Source organism: Chiloscyllium punctatum, chromosome 44, assembly GCF_047496795.1.
Source record: "Chiloscyllium punctatum isolate Juve2018m chromosome 44, sChiPun1.3, whole genome shotgun sequence".
NCBI classification, from domain to species: Eukaryota; Metazoa; Chordata; class Chondrichthyes; order Orectolobiformes; family Hemiscylliidae; genus Chiloscyllium; species Chiloscyllium punctatum.
The window spans coordinates 14,996,816-15,020,012 of record NC_092782.1 but is presented as its reverse complement, the minus strand read 5'-3'; the positions used below and the strand labels follow the sequence as shown (position 1 = coordinate 15,020,012).

At 43.5% G+C, this 23,197-nt stretch overlaps 1 protein-coding gene across 1 annotated transcript in view; it reads right to left on the bottom strand.

Moving 5' to 3' along the window:
- lrmp (lymphoid-restricted membrane protein) overlaps positions 1-23,197 on the bottom strand; it is a 165,181-nt gene that overhangs the window by 52,038 nt on the left and 89,946 nt on the right. Inside the window, 1 exon segment of the mRNA XM_072562048.1 lies at positions 7,437-7,498. Coding sequence (XP_072418149.1) covers positions 7,437-7,498 — 62 coding nt within the window.

Below are 23,197 nucleotides of genomic sequence, written 5' to 3'. Positions count from 1 at the left end.
GTATCACTCTGGAGTGCTCAAATTTGGTCATTAATTAAAAAAATATAATCATAGCAGCCAACTTGCATGCAGCAAACTGAGATAATGAGCAAATGTTGGTTGTGGTATAAATCTTGGCCAAGACACTAGGGAGAACTCCCTTTCTCTCAAAATGGTTCGAAGGGATCTTTAAGTCCTTCAGCAACCCATCCAAAACGGTGGCCTCTACTGCCTGGAAGGAAAAGGGTCAGAGATAGATGGGAACATCATCCCCTGCAAGTTCCCCTCCAAGCCACCCACCATCCTGACTTGGAAATACATTACCATTCCTTCACTGTTGCTGGGCCAAAATCCTGGAATTTTCTTCTGAGCAGCATTATGGGTGTCCCTACATCATAGGGATTGCAGCAGTTTAAGGAATGAAAGTACACCTTTGAGGGCATTATTGCTACCCTAGCCAGCTAGGCTGATGCCCATGAACAAAGTAGAAGCCTCTATCCAACAAGATAAACAGGACAGAATAAAACCAAAAGAACTGTGGATGCTGAAAATCAGAAACAAAAATAAAAGTTGCTGGTAAAGCACAGCAGGTCTGGCAGCATCTGTGAAGAGAAATCAGTCAGCGTTTCGGGAACTGAGGAAGGGTCGCCGGTCTCGAAACGTTAACTTTGATGTCTCTACACAAATGCTGCCAGACCTGCTGAGCTTTTCCAGAATAAACAGGACCTCAGTCTAACATCTCACCTAAAGGATGGCATCTCTGACAATGCAGGGCTCCCTCAGTAGTACAGGGGAGTGTCAGGCTGGATTTGGTGTTCAACTCAGATGAGATTTGAACCAACAATTTTATGACTGACGTGGGTGTTACCCATAGTTAGCACCTAAAGCCAAGAGTCTGGTTTACATGTCTGGACTTCAATAGTTTGGTCAAGCTGTCTTTGCCCTGGTAGGCTCAATGTTTCCGGAAAGTTCTACTTTCATTTCAAATTTGGTTTTTTTGGTAACGCCTGCCCCTTTAAAGTAAGGTCAGAACTCTCACTGTCCATTTTAAACTGCAATCAGTGATTGCTGATGAGTCAGGCTGGAGGAGAAAGAGTTTAGAATAGATTAGATTACATTACAGTGTGGAAACAGGCCGTTCGGCCCAACAAGTCCACACCGACCCGCCGAAGCGCCACCCACCCATACCCCTACATTTACCCCTTACCTAACACTACGGGCAATTTAGCATGGCCAATTCACCTGACCTACACATCTTTGGACTGTGGGAGGAAACCGGAGCACCCGGAGGAAACCCAAGCAGACACGGGGAGAACGTGCAAACTCCACACAGTCAGTCACCTGAGGCGGGAATTGAACCCGGGTCTCTGGCGCTGTGAGGCAGCAGTGCTAACCACCGTGCCGCCCAAACAAAAACAAAAAAAACAAAAAAAAAGTAAAGATTGTAAATAAAACAGTATGTTATTGCAGCCAGAACCTTTTAATAAGAACTTTGAAAAAAATCATGGTGTTAATTGTTGCTTTGGTTCCATTTTGCAACAACAGCTTGCATTCCAGGAAGCATCAAGCAACTATTTTTATCTGCCATTTCCTTGTATGAATGAGTTATACCTTCTGATTTGAATATGGGAAGATGAACTAGCAAGATAAATATTTCCCATCTCAAAAGTACAACTCACCCACTGATCATTCATGTCTATATTGTACAAATCACTTTTCCCTCATCCATCAATGGGTATTCAGGTAAATACCCATCAACCCATTCACAGTCACACAGTCTTGGCCAAGTTGCCCACAAGTCGGGAGGTCATGGGCTCAAGACCTATTGCAGAGTAGGTGCACACAACTTCTGCCTTGGCCCATTCTTCAGGCACAGGTTAATACTACATTATCACATTTTTTAAGCGAGGCCCCCTTAGGTACCATATATTTTAAAAACCCACGGCACTACCTTTTTTTTTTAAAAAAAGGGTCAGTCTAGTATTGCAGTTTTTATTCTTTAACAGGCCACCACAATTTGTTTAATTGCTGTTTCTGGGATCTTGCTCTGCACAATCACCTGCCACAATTGCTCACATGATGCCAATGCAACAAACAACATTCATTTGCTTTACATACTGTGGAATGCCCCAAAGAATTGAAAGACATTTAAAAATATACCTAGTGGGATCTGGGCACCTCTGGGCCAGCATTTATTGCCCACCACTGTTGCCCTTGAGAAGGTGCAGGTGAGCTGCCTTCTTGTATCACTGATCTACAATGCCCTGAAGGATGGAGTTCCAGATTGTGACCCAGCGACCGTGACAGAGTGATGAACAAAGAACAAAGAAAATTTACAGCCTAGGAACAGGCCCTTCAGCCCTCCAAGCCTGAGCTGATCCAAATCCACTGTCTAAACCTATTGCCCAATTCCCAAGCATCTGTATCCCTTTGCTCCCCACCTACTCATGCATCTGTCCAGAACCTACAGTGCCTGCCTCTACACGCTCCAGGCACCTACCACCCTCTGTGTAAAGTGCTTTACGTGTGTATCCCCCTGAAACCTTTCACCTCTCATTATTTAATCCCTCACCCTGGGTAAAAGCTGATCTCTATCTACCCTATCTCTACTCTTCATGATTTCGTACACCTCAATCAGGTCCCCCTTTTTTTCCCCTAATGAAAACAATCCTAACAACCCCTCTTCATAGCTAGCGCCTTCCATCCCAAGCAACATCCTCGTAAACCTTCTCTGCACACGCTCCAAAGCGATGACATATTTCCAAGTCAGGATGGTGAGTAGCTTTGAGGGGAAAATATAGATGATGGTGGTCCCAAGTATCTGCTGCCCTTGTCCTTTCAGCTAGTCAAGGTCACATGGTTTGTAATGCGCTGTCAAAGTAGTCTTGGTGGGTTGCTGCATTGCATCTTGTGGTTGGTGCACACGGATTCCCTTTACTGTGGATTGACAATAGCAGTCATGTTGAATTGTAGAATCCCTATAGTGTGGAGGCAGGCCATTTAGCCCATCATGTCCATACTGACCCTCCAAAGAGCATCCCACCCAGACCCACCCCATTCCTGTAACCTGCATTTCCCACAGCTAATCCACCCAGCCTGCACATCCCTTGTAGCAATTCCGCAAGGCCATTCCACGTTGACATGGGCAAGGGTAAAGAATTGGGAAAGATGCCAGTACTAGAGTGGCCTCTGGACAGAACCTGCTTTTTCAGAAGAATGATTAGTTTGCCTGCACCCTCCAGGGCTGATGAAAAATGCTTTTAAGTCTTGCAACTCAATGATGTTAGAGGGAGGGAAGGAGCAAAGCTCAAGTTGATCACAAGTAAACATAAGGCAGGAAGTAAAGTTCATAATAAGTCAGAAAGCAGTCAAGGAAGGCTCTCACATTTCCAGATGAATGAGCTGGAAAAGGCTTTGGACTTGAGAAGTTAATATTTAACATTTCATTCCAAACATATATTAATCTGCAAATCTTTAAGCCACACCATTAAGTAGAACAGGTAAGATCGGATGGCACAATGGGACAAATACCATTTGTCTTTGATGCATTTAAACAGCTTTTTATCTTTGGATTAATAGATACAGACCCTCCCTTGATCAATAGACTGACAATATTCATTAGTTTGATGTGAAGCAAGTTCAAACAAGCTCATTGTAGGTAAAACTAGATTTCTTCAAGCATTTTGGGGTGTGGATCATTTGCTCATATTTTGAATTGAGGGGCTAGATGTTGAGTGCGTGAAGTTTCTTCAGTAAACGTTCCCAACGTTTGGTCAGAGAATGGACAAGAGGAACATTATTGAAACAAGAAACAATGGTAATTCAATCATGTGCAGCTCTCACCAGGGTTTACAGTATCATAGAACTGCTAGTGCTGGAGGCCATTCAGCCCAACCTGCTTGCTGTTCTCCCACATTCGCCCCATAACCCTGCTTATTCATCCTTTCCAGAAAGCTAACTCCAAATGGAATGCCTCAATTGAACCTGTTTCCACTGCACAAAAGGTAATGCACTCCAGATCCCACCTGTCACTTTTGATTTTTTTTACCAATTATTTTAAATCCAAACCTATTTGGCTGCCACCCTTTCACAAGTGGAAAAATTCCATCCTGTTCCATCAGTTTCCTCATGATTTTGGTAACCTTTATCAAAATATCCACTTTGTCTTTCCTCTGAAGGAAACCATCCCAACTTCTGCAATCTATCCTCTTTACGGGAGTTCCTCATCCCTGGAACCATCCTTGTGAAATATTTGAACACGGTTTCCAATGCCTACATATCCTTCCTAAAGCACGACACACACATCTCTTCAGCTGAGATCAACTACTGCCTCTTATAAACTCAACATAACTGTCTTCCTCCTGTGCTCTATGTTTCTATCATCAGTCTCAATCCAGGTCATTGCTTCTTTTATTAACTGCTCTCGCAAACTGTCCTACCACCTTCAATGATTTACACACGCGCACATCTAGGTTCTTCTACTCCTGTAATCATTTTTGGATTGTACACTTTTATAATGTTTTCTTGGATCCTTACCAGCAAAATGGCTCTGTTGGCTCTATGCCCAGTCTACAATATGCAATTGGGAGCCCTATTCTCAGAGATGCTAATATATTGTTGGGACATAATAGATGAGACTTTTGCTTTGCACATCTCCTGTACTGTGCCAGGTATGCTTGAAATGCAAAGACATCAACATTTTGCACCTTCAAGTGATAGAGTCATACAGCACAGAAACAGACCCGTCACTACATGCTAACCATAACCCAAAACTCAACTAGTCCCACTTGCCTGCACTTGGTCCATATCCCTGCAGAACATTCCTATTCACGTACACCCAAATCTCTTTTCAACATTGTAACTGTACCTGCATCCACCACTTCCCTCGGGAAGTTCATTACATACACAAACCACACTCTATGTCTCAAGAAAAATAATACAAGCTAGCCATGGCTGCCATTTCTTACAGAGAGGGGGTAATGTCAGGCTCAGTTTCCATGCAATAGAGCAGAAAAGTAGAAATCAACCAAAGAGCAGGCAGAACATGAACTGCAGTAGTAATCTAGGAGGCGACAGCGGATCGCCCAGACATTTGGAAGTAATGGATTTTTTGTGCATCTCCCTCCCCACGTACAAATGGTAAGGTCCCAGAAGCCCCTGCACCTCAGCCTGGCTCACATATCAGTAACAATGTGCTGGGCTGGGATTTGGAGCCGGAGTCACGTGGGGACAGTTACAGGCCTAGGTGATAAAACAGTGGAGGGAGATGGAAGCCTCTGCATTCAGGTAAAAAAATGTAAACAGCTCTGCAATTTAAAAAACAATAAGTTTCTGCAGGAAACTTTGGAGTTGGTTTTATAGAGTTCAGCCAGCTAAGTCTGCCTCGGGACAAATCAATATGGCAGCAAAGCAGGAGATGGACCACCTTGATATTGACACCCCCAATGGGCTCCCACTCATTTGTCTTAATCTAATATGGCAAATGCAGCCTTCCTAGGTTGCATGTGAGCAAAATTCCCCTCATCTAAAATACTGGGCAAGACCCTAGGCTTTTCTAACACCAAAAAACACTGGGCAAAATCCAGAGCTCAGGCTGCAACAAATACATAGAGGCAGAATGATTTCACTCTGGGACTACTGTTCAGCCAACTTACACCCTCATCCAAAAGGAAAATCAACTAAACCTAACACTCCAGACTGAAACTAACGTCTATACCTTCGCCTACTCAGCGGAGACAGTATGGAGCCTACAAAGATACTGCACATTCAATCGCAATCAAAATCTGTTCACACAGGCTCTACCCAGCAGGAAACCAACTGACTTCAGAAAGAAACAATGAACATTGTGAAAAATCACATAACATCAGATTAAGGTCCAACAGGTTAATTTGGAAGCATTAGCTTTCAGAGCGCTGCTCCTTCATCAGGAGCTTGTCTGCTTCCAATTAAACCTGTTGGACTATAACCTGGTGTTGTGTGATTTTTAACTTTGTCCACCCCCAGTCCAACAACGGTCATCTCCAAATCACAATGAACAGATCAGTTTTGAGGGGAGATAGCAGGTCACACAGTCTGTATATCTGCCAGCTCTGATCTGAGCTGAGGGGAGAGCTTTATCAATAACAAACTTCTGCAGAAACAGCTTCCCCACAGGCTCCGGCCCCAACAAACAGTTCCGGAACCAAGACCACAGAGGCCGAACAGAGAAGCTGAATGGGGAAGACAAAGCAAGGGCATCATCACAAGAGGGGGGGGGGGGTATGCCAACCAAGTACTATCCCAACAGCAGCTTCCGGACACAGGCCTGTTCCAAGCCAAAAGGACTGACAGGAAGAACCTCAGCAACCAGACACACTTTAAAACTGTGTCAGCAGTGTGGTGCTGGAAAAGCACAGCCGGTCAGACAGCATCAGAGGAGCAGGAGAATCAATGTTTCGGGCATATGCCCTTCATCAGGAATACTTAAAAACAGTGTTCTCCCGAGTAGTGAGCTTAAACTCCCGAGACCCCAAAAAAGTTTCCAGCCTAACTAGCAGGGAGGGAAAGGTGACAGTGCAGGGACCCCAAGGATAGGAAGTCCGATTAAAGTTTCTATAATTAAAACTGCTGTTTTAGCTTCTAAGTGTTTAATTTAAATTGTGTATTTCATTACTGCCCTCTGTATAACTGAAGGGGTCAATTTTACCGTTCAGAACTTTTTAAACCAGTATTTCTTGTACACAAATACATGTAGAGATTCTTTTACCTGAAACACCTGTCTATGGACCTTCTTCATTTCACATTCCCTAAATTAGCCCAGTGTCAGAACCAGGGATCTGGAGGGGGGGATTGGAACCACCTAAAATCAGCAAGTTACTGATTGCAAACCAAAACCCTACACCTTCTTAAGTTTGCCTGTGCTTTCTAGCTTTCCACTTAGGAAAAACTTGAAAGTCCAGAACTTCCAGACCAGCGTCCCCTGATCTATCAGAGGAAAAGCATTAATAGAACAAGACAAGCCAGAGAACCGGACTCTTTAAAAAGAATCACACCTGAGAAATTTAGCTTTCATTTAATTCCTTGTTCCACTGACAAAATGCGATTAAAAGGAGACAGAGAGGGGGATTAACAGCAAAAACTACCCAATTGTGCAATCCCACATCAAGCACAAAAAACTCAAGCACAAAAAAAACTAAAATAGCAGTTGTAAACACACATTGTCTTTCTATAGATTTCAAATTAAAATAAGTTGGATTGAAAACATTTCCAAAAAGCATCAGGACGTGTTCATTGACCTGGAGTTGCTCCACTTTTTGCAAACTTTTCAGGCACTTGTTCAAATACCCAAACGGGTAACAAGACTTAAGGTCTTGTAAATTTGCACCAAAGTTCTTGCTGCTGGGCTACCTTGTGGCTTAATGTATAGTTCAAGCACTCTATACTGTTCAGATGAAGGGAGAGAGAGAATTAGGTATTACCTGGGTCTGCAATCCACACAATTCTTGCTGGAAGAGTTTCGCACTCAGTGATTGAATGGTTGCTATGAAAAAAGGAACATTTGCAAATCATCACTTTCGAAACAAACACAATGCAGGATTACATCCGCACGCATTGACTGCCAATTTAGTCTAGTTTAACGGCACAATCAATTTAAGAGTCATTGCTTTTGGGTCAAAATACCCTTCAAAACAAAAGCAACCAAACACTTTGATGCCGACAAATATCCAGGCTCTGCAAGTTAGCTCCTATTGGGAACATTGCTCGAGGCAAATCACATTGTTCAGGATGCTTTTTAACTCCGTTTAATGCAAGTCAGCTTGATCCATTTGACTTTGTTCAGAAGTATGCATTCACACTCCTCGAACACCACTATTCTACAGTTGAAATATCAATCCCATAGAAAAATAGGAGCAGGAGGTGGTTACATGTCCCTTTGAGCCTGCTCCCCCGTCAGTATGAGAGTCATAGAGGTGTACAGCACAGAAACAGACCCTTCAATCCAACTCGTCCATGCCGACCAACACATCCCAACCCAATCTAGTCCCACCTGCCACCACCAACAGGCCCATATACCTCCCAAACCTTCCTATTCATATACCCATCCAGATGACTTTTAAATGTTGCAATTGTTCTAGCCTCTGCCACTTCCCCTGGCAGCTCATTCCATACAGGTAACACCCTTGGAGTGAAAAATCATTGCTAATCATCCAACTCTGCACCTTGTTCCCACTTTAACCAGAGGAACTCTTTAGCTCCTCCTCAAAAATATTTTCGCTTTTTTAAAAATTGCATCCAAACTTCACTAGCTGGTACGGTGGGATTTGAACTCATATTCCTGAAACTTAGTCTGAGCCTCTGGGGGAGTTCCAGTTCAGGACAAAAGATGCTGGAATGCAAAAGGTAGACAAGCAGGACACTGGAAGACAACAGCAAGCCAAGCAACATCAGGAAGTGGAGAAGTTTATGTTTCGGGTGTAACCTTTCTTCAGGGCTGGAGAAGGGTTTTATGCAAAATATTGACTTCTCCACCCCCTGGCCTGCTGTGTTCTTCCTGCCTCCTGCTCGTCTACTCCAGATTAGCGACATTACCACCCTGCAACCAGCTCCCAAGGTTTGATCATTGTTTGTCTCAATTCTTTTGCCACCCCTTCTCTTCGATGCCACACACAAACTACCACATCCCAGGAATTTAAGAGGAGCAAGTCCATGGAGACTGAAGTCAATTTGATTTGCCTCATGAAAAATAAAATAAGAACACTCACCCTGCCAAAACATGTTGTGAACACTTCTGATAGTTAAGGCTTGCTCAGAGTTCATGTCCTCTGAATAAGCTTCTATGAAGCACCTTAGGATATCTGTCTAAGTGCCTACATAAATGCATGTTGTTTCAATTTCATCATTAGTGCCCTTCCAATGTGTTCTACATCGCAAAACAACAAGGATAGTGCACACCTCAGGAAAGGCAATACTATTGTCACTAGAATTAAATAATCCCGAGAGCCAAGTAATGTTCTGGGGATTGCAGTTCAAATCCCACTATGGCAGCTGTTGGAATGTGAATTTAATAAAAATCGTGAACGTGTTGATTACCTATAACTCTGGAGGTAAGAAAACTGCATTATGTGACTTCAGACCCACAGCAATATGGTTGACTGTTAGCTGTCATCTGAAATGGCCCAGCAAGTCACTCAGTTGTAATAAGTGCTTGAAAAGGGGAAAAAAAAGAAAAGAAAAGGCAGATACATTGATAGCACCAACTGCAAGTTCCCTTCCAATCCATATACCAGCCTCAGGCCCCTGGAAACTGCCTCCCAAACAGCAGTGTGGGTTTAGTGACAGCACATCGACTTTAGGAGGTTCAAGGCAGCACTTCAAAACTACCTTCAAGGGCAACTAGGCACGGACAATAAATGATGGGCCAGGCAGTGACACCCACTCCCCATGAGTGAATAAAAGAAACTTCATGCGCATTGCACGAGAGTCTCTGACAGCACACGGTATGTAAAAAATAGCCTACTCCACTCAGCAAGATCATGATTCCTGACGAAGGGCTCTTGCCTGGAACGTTGACCCTCCTGCTCCTCGGATGCTGCCTGGCCTGCTGTGCTTTTCCAGCACCACACTCTCGACTCAGCAAGATCATGGCTGATCCTTTATCTCAATGCCATACTCCCATACCCCTCAACACCTTTAACATTTAGCAATCTAGCTTGTTCGTGAATATATTCAGTGACTTGGCTTGCATTGCCCATGGTAGAGAATTTCACAAGGTCACCAGTCTCAGAGTGAATAAGTCCTCATCTTGGTCTCAAATAGTCTAGCCCAAATGCCGAGGCCATTGCTTCTTGCTCAGAATCCTCCAGCCAGGGCAAGCACCATTACTGCAGTCAGTCTCTTCAAACCTACCAGCATTTGATAGGCTTCGAAACTCCAGGGAATTTGGGCTCAATTGACCCAGTCTCTCCAACTTAACTAAACAGTTTTCCCAGGAATCAGACTTCTCTGTGCTACCTCTGTGACCAAAGTATATCCTCTTATGGAAGAAGGCCTTATATGAGGGACTTTAGGGACATTCACTGTTGGACCTTTGCTCTCTAGCTTCACAAACTGGCATGAACGGCAGGGTGGCTCAGTGGTTAGCACTGTTGTCTCTCAGCACCAGGGACCCAAGTTCAATTCCACCCTTGGCGACTGTCTGTGTGAAGTTTCAACATTCTCTGTGTGGGTTTCCTCCAAAAAGGTTAGGTGGACTGGCCATGCTAAATTGCACCACAATATTCAGGGATGTGCAGATTTAGTGGATTGGGCATGGGAAATGCAGGGTTGCAGGAATGGGTCTGGGTGAAATACTGCTCCTAGGGTCAGCGTGGACTCGAAGGGCCGAATGGCCTGCCTTCGCACTGTAGAGGTTCTAGGACTGTCTGAAACAACAGTGGACCAAACCAACATCATTAAAATAAAAAATGCAGTAGCACTGATGGAAATAACTGCGAGAGATTCTACCTGGGCACTCAAGAGCACTTTGATTCAACAAAATGCCTAGCAGCTATTGCTCACTTGGTGTCACCCTCATCGCTGAGTCAGGACAGTAGATTTCCAGAGCTACATTCAGACTGGAACACAAACTCGAGATAAACACTCCCACGCAGTACAGGGACAATGTTGCACTACTAGAGATGCTCTGTTTCAGGAGGAAACATTAAGCTGAGGCCATGTCTGCCCCTCAGGTACTTGCAGAAGATCTCCATGTCATGAAGATGACAATGGGAAGTTGTCCCTGGTGTCTGGACTAAGAATGCGCCCTCAAACAACAGCACTAGAAGTGAATTATCTGCTTTTTATCACCTTGTGGGAACCGTGCACACAAACTGGCCGTGCTTTCCACATTCTGACAATGAAGACTTTTTTTAAAAAAAACAAATCACTCATTGAAAGGCGCCATGCAAATGCACATTTTTTTTCATTTTTCTGATAGCACGTTAAGTAACGCACGGGTTTTGCATTTCCCACTCCATAGGAAGGACGATTCTTTATAGCCGCCAACATGAACTCGGAAGCAGAGATTTTTCTGAGCTGTGTGTTAGGAAAGAAAGGGAAAACAAATGGAATTCCAAAATCAGAACCTGTGAGAATGCTTGAAAACCAAAGTTTTGGGCGATTTTATGACTTCCTTTGTTCACTGACAGCATTCTTCTATTGCACATGAGGTACAAAACATTGGCACTGCAGTGAGATTCTTGCTGTATTAAAAAAAAACCATGGATTATAAAATAAGAGACTGTACAACTCAGTGGTTTCCAAGCAGATTTTTATTGACTGAAAATGAAACATTGGCTTTCGCGCAAAGAACATAAAATCCTCAAACAGGAGCTGCAGGGCATTTGTTTTTCAAGGTAGATTTAGTGTTCTGCTTTTTACACTCAGTTTTCAAACTGCTCGGGAAACTGCGTGGGGTGAATTGTTAACTGTGGATGTACCTGCTCGCAGGTTTAACCAATCTACTCGGGTTAAATCAGGGTGAAGTAGGTTAAACGACATTCTAAGACGTGGCACCGAAAGAGGATTTAAACTGAAAGTTTCAGAGCAAAAACAAATGACTCATTTTCAGATTGCCGAGCGTGACGACTCGAGGTCGCACATCCATTTTCTTTCCATTTTGTAGTCGCAAATGCTCATCAGCAACAGGCACGATGACACAAGCCACATTATTACGCAAGGCAAGAGGCTCAAAATGTCGTGATGGTTTCGAAATAAAGTGACAACACAGACAGGAAGTACCCAATGCACACATTCTATACCACAATAAAAACAATTCTAAATAAATTCTTGACAGATTTGTAAGCCAGTCCATGCAACCACCCAGCCTCTACCAAGTGACACGCTACGCTGGGTCTGCCAATATAAGCCTTCCACAGCACTGCCAAAAATGGAAACTTGCAATACTTTCTAGGTATAGTATCATAGAATTCTTACATTCTGGGAAGAGGTCATTTGGACCATTGAGGCCACGCTGTCCCTCCAAACAGCATCCCAGCCCCCTGCCCTATCCCTGTAACCCAACATTTCCCATAGTTAACCCACCTAGCCTGCACATCCTTGGCCACTACAGGCAATTTCTTATGGCCAATTCACCTAACCTGCACATTTTTGGACAGTGGGAGGAAACCGGAGCACCCGGAGGAAACCCACACAGACACGGGGAGAATGTGCAAACTCCACACAGACAGCTGCCCGAGGGTGGAATTGAACCTGGGTCCATGATACTGTGAGGCAGCAGTGCTAACCACTGAGTCGCTGCGTTCTATGTTGGTTTAAAAAAAAGGGACACAGCAGCTTTACTTATGTGGCAGTTCTCTCAGGCCCTCTATGTTGTGCATTTTATAGATTAGATTAGATTACTTACAGTGTAGAAACAGGCCCTTCGGTCCAACAAGTCCACACTGACCCGAAGCGCAACCCACCCAGGCCCATTCCCCTACATTTACCCCTTCACCTAACACTATGGGCAGTTTAGTATGGCCAATTCACCTAACCTGCACATCTTTGGACTTTGGGAGGAAACCTGAGCACCTGGAGGAAACCCACGCAGACACGGGGAGATTGTCGGTGTGGAGTTTGCACTGTCGCCTGAGGCAGGAATTGAACCCCTCAAAATTATTAACATTGCATTAAGAGACAACCATAAAGCATTGCTTGTCAGACACGGGAATAGAAGGGGACCCCTTAAGGCTGTTGGGTGTTTTGAGATCGCAGCGGATTTCTACCTTTATTCTATTACAATAGCTCCTTCTGAACCTGCGACCTCTACAACCTGGATGGAGAAGGACAGCAGATCCATAGAAACATCACCATCTGAAACACGCACCAGAACTCGGTCACCATTCCTTCAGTGTTGCTGGGCCAAAAGCCTGAAATTCCATTCCTAATTGCACTATGGATGCCCCTGGACTACACGGATTGTGGCAGCCAACTGCGACAACAACAGCTCACATCCGATAAAATAATTTTTTTTTTTTTTTAAAAAGTCCACCTTGGATCCGTAAACCTTAAATATCGTGTACGCAAAAGTGTATCAAATTCAATTGTGAAGTTTGCAACTTGGCCAGGAAGATTTCTAGTAGTTTACAAATTCTGAAACAAGAAGCAGGAGTAGACCATCTGGCCCATTGAGCCTGCTCTGCCATTCAATAAGATCATGGCTGGTCTTTGCATGGCCTCATCTCCATAACCCTTAACACCTTTACCGTTCAAAAACCTCTCTTTACTTTAAAAGAATTTAAGTAGGATGCCTTAACTAATTCACTGGGCAGGGAATTCCACAAATTCACAACCCTTGGGTGAAGGTGGTCCTCAATTCAGTCCTAAATCTGCTCCCCCTTATTTTGAGGCTGTGCCCCCTAACTCTAGTTTACCCTGCAAATGGAAATAACCTCCCTGCTTCTATCTTATCTACTCCCTTCAGAATTTTATGTTTCCATAAAATCATCCCTCTTGTTTCTAAATTCCAATGAGTATAGGCCCAGTCTACTTTAGTATCTCATCAGCCCCTCAACTCCAGAATCAACCTAGGGAACCCCCTCTGCACCCCCTCCAGTGCCAGTACATCTTTTCTCAAGTAAGGAGACCAAAACTGTACACAGTACTCCAGGTGTGACCTCACCAACACCCTATACAGCTGCAGCATAACCTTCTTACTTTTAAACTCCAACCCTCTCACAATGAAGGACAATATTTAATTTGCCTTGATTACCTGCTGCACCTGCAAACTAACTGTGATTTATGCACAAGGACACTCAGCTCCCTCTGCACAGCAGCATGGTGCAATTTTTCACCATTTAAATAATTGTGCATTTTGCTGCTATTTCTATCAAAATGGATGATTTATGAAAAGGAAATGCATTACATCATGCAGTTGTGGAAGAGACTGACATTTGTGTCAAGTATATCATTGTTTTCTTCAATTTGCATGGTGACGCACAGTTAAACCTTTGAGCATTTGTGGCTGGTGAATGGTGTGATGGTGTCTTACTAGCAGAATCTTCTCCAGAGAACACTGTGGCTTCTTCTGTGTAACTGAGTGGAAATATACAATTCAGCTGATCAATAATTTTAGCTGAAATAGAACTTCTTTTCAACAAGTTGACAATAGAACCTGAGCTCAGAATAAATTTCTTGATTATTTTGTTTTAATAATGACCTTGACAGTGTTTTAAAGTGTATGTGGGAGGAGTGTGTCCCTCACATCCACACATTCTGCACAACTGCAATTTATCCAGCCCCACTGCCTTGCCCTTTTCCCTATAGCCCTCCAAACTTTTGCTCTTTAAATCATTATCCAATTTTCCTTCAAAAAGTTGGCTATTCAAAAATGCAAAGGAAGAGTCAGAAGTCACATGACACCAGGTTATAGTCCAACAGGTTTATGATTGGGATGTCAGGTTTAAAGTTTGTGGTGTCATGTGAATTCTGACTCAGGAAGAGAAAAGAGGGGGGCATGATTCACACTAGAGAGCAAGCTAGCTTCACAGAGAAGAGAATATTAACTATCACACAGACAGACACACACACACGCACACACACAGCTGCCAAAACGTATTGCTGTTACCTGCATTTATCCAAGCTATCTCCACTTCCATTTATGGTTAATAAAAGATGCTTAGTTCTGAATTCAATAGCTCAGAAATATGCAATAAACTCATCTCACTAAAAAGAGAAAAGACTAGTGATTGTTTTGTGCAGAGATTTATAATGTTAGTGGCCTTCAAGTAATAAATGGCCATTTCATATTAAATTTTACATTCTTCCTGTCTGGCAAATGCCATTCTTCAAATGTGTCAACATATCTTTCTTTCCTTAATGGACAGCATACACTAACCTTTTCATGAAAGGTTTTGAACATTGGCAATTTTTCAAGATTTTGTCTGGAGAAAGGACTGTGGTCTTATAAAATTCAAGTCCATGAGGATCAGGAGGTCTAATCATCTCCACCAACCTTCCCTCCTCAGTCAGGTTTGAAGATGCTGACTGATTATTGTAGAGTTCAGTTCCATTCACAACTCCTTACATACTGAAGCAGACTGCACCTTCAGCTAGCAAGATTAGGTTAGATTCCCTACAGTGTGGAAACAGGCTTCGGCCCAAACTGTCCACACTGACCCTCCAAAGAGTAACCCACCCAGACCCATTTCCCTCTGACTAATGCACATAACACCATGGGCAACTTAACATGGCCAATTCACTGACCTGCACATCTTCAGATTGTGGGAGGAAATCCGAGCACCCGGAGGAAACCCACGCAGACACAGGGAGAATGTGTAAACTCCACACTGACAGTTGCCCAAGGCTGGAATTGAACCTGGGACCCTGGTGTTGTGAGGCAGCAGTGCTAACCATTGCGTGATGACGACAACATTCAGGCTTGGTTGACTCAAGTAACAGTTCTGCCTCATCAATTCAAAGCAATGACCACCTTCAAGAAATAATCTAACCACATCGCCTATATAGAGATTTCTATGATTGACCCCTTATCCATCAACATATTGGGAGACAGCATTGATGAGGACCTTAAAAATACCAGCAACATAAATGCTATAAGTTTACACTGAAGAGTGCTCTGTATCAGAGGAACTGACTGTCCTCCATGATAGAACTCACTACAAATAGTTCAGAACGTGCTTTCTCCCTCAATCTCTCAACTCAAAACATGGCCATTCAACCTCACAGGTATCTAAAACGCCAACATGCTGCTCCCTGGCTGGGAAGAATGACCACTTTTAGGGAAGGCTTGATGTTGATATGAGCAGAATCTGCAGGTCAGACCATCTCTTCAGACTAGGAGCATTCAATGCATGACTGAGGATGGGCCATGAGATCAGGCCAAAGACATCATACTCTGTGAAAGGTAAATGTGAACAGGCAGAGATTATTTGAGCTACCTGGTGTAACTGACATCTTTACAGGAGAAAGAAGGTGTCCTAGAGACTTCCAAGATCAGAGAATTGGCACTGGCTTGACCTGATCATCACCTGTGAACACATTAAACTACCACAGCGCTGAGTGTGATACAAATCATTCAGTTGAAAATGTTCATTCAAAGCAGAAATGTTGGATCATACTAACTTCAGCCATACCAACAATCCAGACAAAAGTCCTCACTATGATTGAACAGATGCCTTCCAGTAATACCCTCAGAAGGAAAAGGGAACATGCTCGAATTTTTTTAGATCCCTACACTATGGAAACAGGCCCTTCGGCCCAACAGGTCCACACTGACTCTCAAAGAGTATCCCACCCAGACCCATTACCCTACCCTATTACTCTACATTTCCCCTGACTAATGCACTTAACCAACAAATCCCTGAACACTGTGGTCAATTTAGCATGGCCAATTCATCTAACCTGCACATCTTTGGATTGTGGGAGGAAACAGGAGCACTCGGAGGAAATCCCTTGCAGACACAGGGAGAATAGCTGTGTGGAGTTTGCACAGTCACCCGAGGGTGGAATCGAACCTGGGTCCCTGGTGCTGTGAGGCAGCAGTGCTAACCACAGCCACCGTGCTGCCCTGACACCACCTGCAACACTCCGGTGTTACAATATCAGGAGATGTGAAGAAAATGCAGATTCTCTTGAAAACGGTGGAGGGTGACCAAAATGGGAGCGCCAGAATTTGCTTTCATTAGTCAGAGCATTGAGTATAGGAGTTGGGGCATCATATTGTGGCTGTATAGGACATTGGTATGGCCACGTTTAGAGTACAATTCTGAACACCTTTCTATAGGAAGGACGTTGCTAAACTGGAGGGGGTGCAGGAAAAATTTACAAGGATGTTGCTAGGACTGGAGGGTTTGAGCTATAGGGAGGGACTGAATAGGCTGGGGCTTATTTCCTCCTGGAGAGTTGATGACTGAGGGTAAACTTTATAGAGGTTTATAAAATCATGAGGGACATGGACAGGGTGAATAGCCAAGGTCTTTTTCTGAGGTTGAGGGAGTCCAAAACCGTATGGAATGAGCTGCCAGATGAAGTGGTGGGGGCTGGTACAACTACAGCATGTAAAAGGCATCAGGATAGGTATATGAATAAGGAGGGTTTAGGGAGAGAGCAGAGCAATGGTGGTGAGAACCAAGTTACAGACCAACATAAGGTTGTTGCCAGGAGATCAAATATGGATTCAGGAGTAACACTTTTATTCAGGGAGTGGCTTCAACCATGAAGAATGCTTGAAGTGAATAATACAGATGTGTATAAGAGAAGGCTGGATTAATATTGGAGGGAGAAGGAAGTAGGCAGATATGCAAACTGGTGAACAAAGCAGGTTCAACAGGACCATGAACATTCCTGATGAAGAGCTTATGCTCAAAACATTGACTCTCCTGCTCCTCGGATACTGCCTAAACGGATGTGCTTTTCCAGCATCACACTTTTCTTTTTAAACCATGAACAGGTTGGGTGGAATGGCTTATTTTTGTGATATATTATACAGATTATATAGACTATATGACTAGAGTAGCATTGAAAGCTTGGGCAGTTGGTGGACCAATTACATGAAGCCCTGCAATCAAGTCTGCTTCAAGCCAACTTGATACTGAAATTTCCCTAGTTCCATTTAAAGTTCGTTAGGCCATAAGACTTAGGACCAGAGATAAGCCATTCAGCCCATTAAGTCTGCTCCAGCACTGAATGAAATAATAGTTGATCTGGTAATCCTCATTTTTAATGTCATTGCCTACTTTTTTAAAAAACAAAATGTCTGAAACATAGAATCCCTGTTCTAGGATTACTTGACTGAGGGTCTACTGGGCTTTTTTTTTGTGGAAACATCGATCAATTTAGAGGGCAAAACCTGCACCCGTTTTCTCAAGACTAATGACCGAAAGCAGAGTCTCGAAAAATGTCCCCGTCAAGAGCTGCATAACTCCCTGCAGTGGTTAGGATTCTATCAGGGAATGAAATGGGAAGAACACTCTGTGGTCTAAGTGGGATTTTCTGTGAAGAGTGTAGGAGTGGAGTTCAAGCACAGCATTGATTATCTGGCTCTTATCCCCCAACCAGTAATCCAGTCCACCCGTCTGCTGCAAACTCCACCTTGCCTTGCTAAATGCAACAACCTGACCCACAGCTGAGCAATTGTTTAGATCACCTTCCCTCGAATGGCGAAAGCAATCTAAAGAGCCAGTCACTGAGCACAAAGGTGAAATTGGTTACTGCTCAAGGCTGAACTTCCCAAACACAAAATAGAGAGAGAGATACACAGGTATAAAAGTACATGAACAAGGGGACAAACATGCATTTCTTTGAACAAGGATACAGGCTTCATCCTACAACATTCCCTTACTATAACTACTAATCATAACATTCTACTAACATGTTGAAAGGTTTGAAATATCATCATACGTTCAGCAAAGTAAGCAGGCTGATCAGACATATTGTACGCTCAGAGTAATGCAGAGTTCACAGACTATATGCAAACACACACAAGACTGATCTCAATTTTATATGTTAGTGTTATAATGGGTGATAGCAAGAAAAATAAACTAGAGCACACACTGCTATTCCCTTCATCATTCTAATGAAACAAGCCCACTCTGTGTCCTCTATAATAACATCAATACTGCAAGACCAGTGAAGCTCATTATTTACTTTTCATTCAATGGAATTTCAATTTGCATTAAATCAGTTTAAAAAATGTTCCTCAAGCCCACATGAAGTCAATGGCTGACATATTGAATAGCATTAATGCCTGGAGCAAAAATGATCAATTTTTCTTCATTATCCGACAGAAAAACACTGATGTCTACTCGGCATTCCTTACCCATCACACAACAGCCACTCAATAACTCAAAACTGTGACCACTGCACATAACATCAGATCAGGAAAAGACTAAACAAGCTAGGCACTTTGCCTTTGAAAACAGGAACTCCAGGCAATGACTGAAGAGAAGTCTTCGCGATTGTGAAGTTGTTCAGCAAAGGGAGATGTAGCTAGGATTTTTTTTCCCCCCAGTTTTATTGATGACTTAATATTTGATACTCCCACAACAGTCAGCAGAAAATGCCATTGGTCATTCAGAATTCCCATGACCTCACCCATCTGGAAGGATCTGACAAGGGCAGCAGATACCTGGGAACGCCTGTAATTCTCCTCAGAGTCACTCACACCCTGACTTGGAAATATATCACTGTCCCTTCACTGTTGCAGGTTAAATTCCTGGAATTCTCTCCCTGTGTCATTCTGGGTGAACTATAGCTTATGGATAGTAATCGCTCAAGGCTGCGGGGCACTACCATCTTCTCAGGGAAAGAGACACTGGCAGAAAAGGCCAGCCTAATCTTTCAGTGAAATACTGCCTTGTCGTCAAGGGCAATCTCTCTCACCTAACCCAGTTCAGCCCTTTTGTCCACATTTGGACCAAGGCTGTAATGAGGTCAGGAGCTGAGTGGCCCTGGCAGAACGCAGACTGGGCAGTAGGGAGTCAGTAAGCTGAGCAAGTGTTGCCTGATATCATTGCCAATGACCCCTTCAACCAGTTCACTAATGACGGAGGGTCGCCAAGGCAGTATTTGCCAGCGTTTGATTTGTCCCATCCATGTACACAGGACATTCAAGGCCAATTTTTCTCACTGTTGGGTAGATGTCAGTATTATAGTTGGAACAGCTTGGCTGAGCGCATGGATACTTTTGGAATACAAATCTTCAGTTTTAATGCTAGAATTATGTCAGTCCCCATTGCCTTCAGCTGTTTCTCATATCACTTGCAATGGAGTGAATTGACTGAAGACTGGCATGTGCAATGCTGGGGACCACAGAAGGAGCCAAAAACGTTTGAGTCACTTGGTATTTCTGGCTGAATGTGAAAGGATCAGGCTTGCAATGATGTGCTGGGGTCCCCCATTATCGGGGATGTGGAACAAAAACAGAGATTGCTGGAGAAAACATGGACATTTCATTAGAACTGAACAGGTAGGAGAAAAAAAAAAGTGATATGTATATTGAAGACAGGTTGGAGTGTTTTGGGGTGTGATGTGGTGGTGGGGGTATCAGATGTGAGTGGATAAGAGAGGGGGCAGAGCGAGGGGCTGGCCGAGCCAGACAACTGAAGGGGGCATGCAGACAAGGGGATTATTGATATTAGGCCAGGACTGAAGAGAAGCTGAATAAGTGATAATGAAAAATTGGGAGGAGAGAGAATGGGTAAGCTGTATTAAAATTGACCAATATTATGTCATAACTTCACTGCACTTCCCACGCCAATATTTCCATTGCAGGCCTGCTGTTCCAGTAAGCCTCAGCACATCATCAAAAAACAGCTCATTTTCTACTTGGAGACTCGGCAGCCTTTAGGACTCAACACAGAGTCCAATAACTTTCCAGCCTGGTTCCATCTTTTCATTTTTTTTTTTAAAACCACCCACACATCCAGTTCCTGTTATGACAGGAGTTACTTTCTGCACAGCCTATTCATTCTCATCCCATCTTCTAGGTTTGTGTGTTAGGCTTTTTAGAACTTAACCCAACTGAATGCGATGGCATACCAAGCTAGAGGGCACTTAAGAGTCAACCACTTTTGCTGGGGGCTTGGAAACACACGTAGGCCAGACCAGATGAGAATGGCAAATTAACGACAGATAAACAGGGCATCTGGTTGAAAAACTGGAATCCTCCAGATGCTCCGATGTCCTCCCACAGTCCAAAGGTGTTCAGGCTAGGTGGATTAGCTATGGGAAATGCAGGGTTAAAAGAATAAGGTAGCAGGTCGGATGGCTGGTGTGAACTCGATGGGCTGAATGGCCTGCTTCCACACTTTAGCGATTCTATAACATGTATCTGATGACAATGCAACACAAACAAGCTTGAAGTTAAATGAGACTTAAGTTTACCTTGTAAGGTCAGAGGGATGCAAACACAAGCCAAAATTAGAAAATATAATCCTTTGTCGCCCTGCGGCAAATAATTCGGGGCTTTGGATTTTATGAGGGAAAGTGCAGCAGGAAGATGTGTCTAGTTTCAAGCTCGAGGGAGAAACCTATAGTGTCCTCAAGAGTCTTGTAGCAGAAGGTGGGCAGCAGAATTACCTTGGAGGCTGTGGAAAGGTGATTGGGTGTTTACCAGCAACCTGCACAGGGACAGAGCCATCCCTAATTCATGAGCTCTAACAAAAGCTTGAGGGTCGTTTCATCCAAAAAACATAATAAACAGACTCCCATAAAATTTTGCACCTCGGGGAATAGCTGGATCACAGAGAATGAAAAGTGAATTCCAGGGGGTTATGGCAATGTGATGGGCCAAGTGGCCTCCCGTCATGGGATAACATGGTTCCATGATACTCCTGGAAGAACCAACCCAAGGTTCAGTGAACCTTCAAAATTGACAATGTCCAAGAAAATCTTTGGGACAGTAATCTGTAAATGGGGTTTACAGCACAAGTGACGATGAACTATGGTGTTAAACTTACTTTGTTTAATTTTTTTTAATATATACAAAAGTTTTTGTTTAAAAATGCGAAACTATGTGGTGTAGTTCTGTTGGCTAATGACAGGATTCCCAAAAGCATTGTAACAATTGCTCGATTATAATTGACTGGATGTATGACTGAACCACACAGTGCTGAACCAGAATGGCATGTTGTGTGGCTTGTCAACCATCCAAGAATTGAAAAGATTCTTCTGAGAGTTGACACCCAGGAGAAAAATCTCAGGCATTAATATAGAGGGTTTTATTTGCATTATTAGCAGATGAGGATGACTGGCTGTTTGACTGATAGCTAAAATAATTCCAATGAAGTAACAAAGAGTGCCCTTGCTTTTCAAGGAGGCAACAAACCTGGGGGTAGAGCAATGACAGGAGTGGGAGGGCAGTATCCTAGTGGTTACAAGGTCATATGAAGCAGCCTCTGGAAACTGACCCAGCCAGGGTTGGCAATCAGACCAACAGACCCAGTTTGGTCCAATGACAGGTCTCCTATAACTAATAAAAAGGACTGAAGTTAAACCATTGGATTTTAAATCCTGCTCCCTTCCTGGGAATTTCTTCTCTCTTCCATTCTTAAAATGATTTGGAGATGCTGGTGTTGGACTGGGGTGTACAAAGTTAAAAATCACACAACACCAGGTTGAATTAGAAGCACTAGCTTTCAGAGCGCTACTCTTTCAGCAGGTGGTTGTGTGATCAGATTTATTCTGTAAGAACACAAGACACAGGGGTAGATCATTCTGTCCTTCAAACCTGCTTCCTACTCAATACTATCGTGGCCATGGTGACAATTGAACTCATGAACCCTAGTTTTCTAAACAACCACCCTAACCACACCACCACACCCAGTTCCAAAATGACTGGAGGGTACACACGATTAAGCAGATGACAAAGGAATGAGGAAAACATGCTGCATTCCCTCAGCAGTCCTCCAGTAGGTGGTTCAGATGCAGAGGGATGGTGCAGTTTATTTAATAGCAGCATGAGTTATGGAGAAGTAATCACCCTGTGGGTTTGTGCAACCTTTCAGTCCGCCATAACCTTTCATATTGCCAGGTCGAACAGGTTTGCCCTCGACACGTCAGTTTCATCGTGCAGTTTCAAGGGCAGAGCCTTTATTAAACTTGGGGTCACACATTTGTTGATTTGATTTCTCAGCTAATTGATGGAGTCCGTTTCAGTTCATGGTTTGGCTGAGGAAGTCTCAGCACAATACGCTGCACCAGCAGACCCCATTCACCACGTTCACACCACGTGGTAGTGCAGTTTGCCATCTGTAACATGTGCTGTATCAACTCGCCAAGGGCTCTACAGCAGCCACCACCACCTGGTAAAAAAAAATCATAGGAAGCAAGCATGTGGGAGCAGCACCAAATTCCTCTTCAAGTCACATGCTATCCTGACACCTTGCAAATATCATTGTTCCCTCTTCAGCCAAAATCCTGCAATTTACTGACCAGCAGCATTAGGAATGCACCCACACAGTGTAACTGCAGCAGAATGCTACTCTTTCAGCAGGTGGTTGTGTGATCAGATTTATTCTGTAAGAACACAAGACACAGGGGTAGATCATTCTGTCCTTCAAACCTGCTTTAACACTGTCACTTTAACACTGGTGATCAGGGAAGGCTAACAAATACTGCTTCAGTCAGCAACACCACCACCTCCCAATCAACAAGTGCATTAAAAATGACAGAGCAAGTCATAGACACACAAAGCTGTAGTGTTATAGTTATAGAGAAAATGACATCCTGCAATATAGGACAG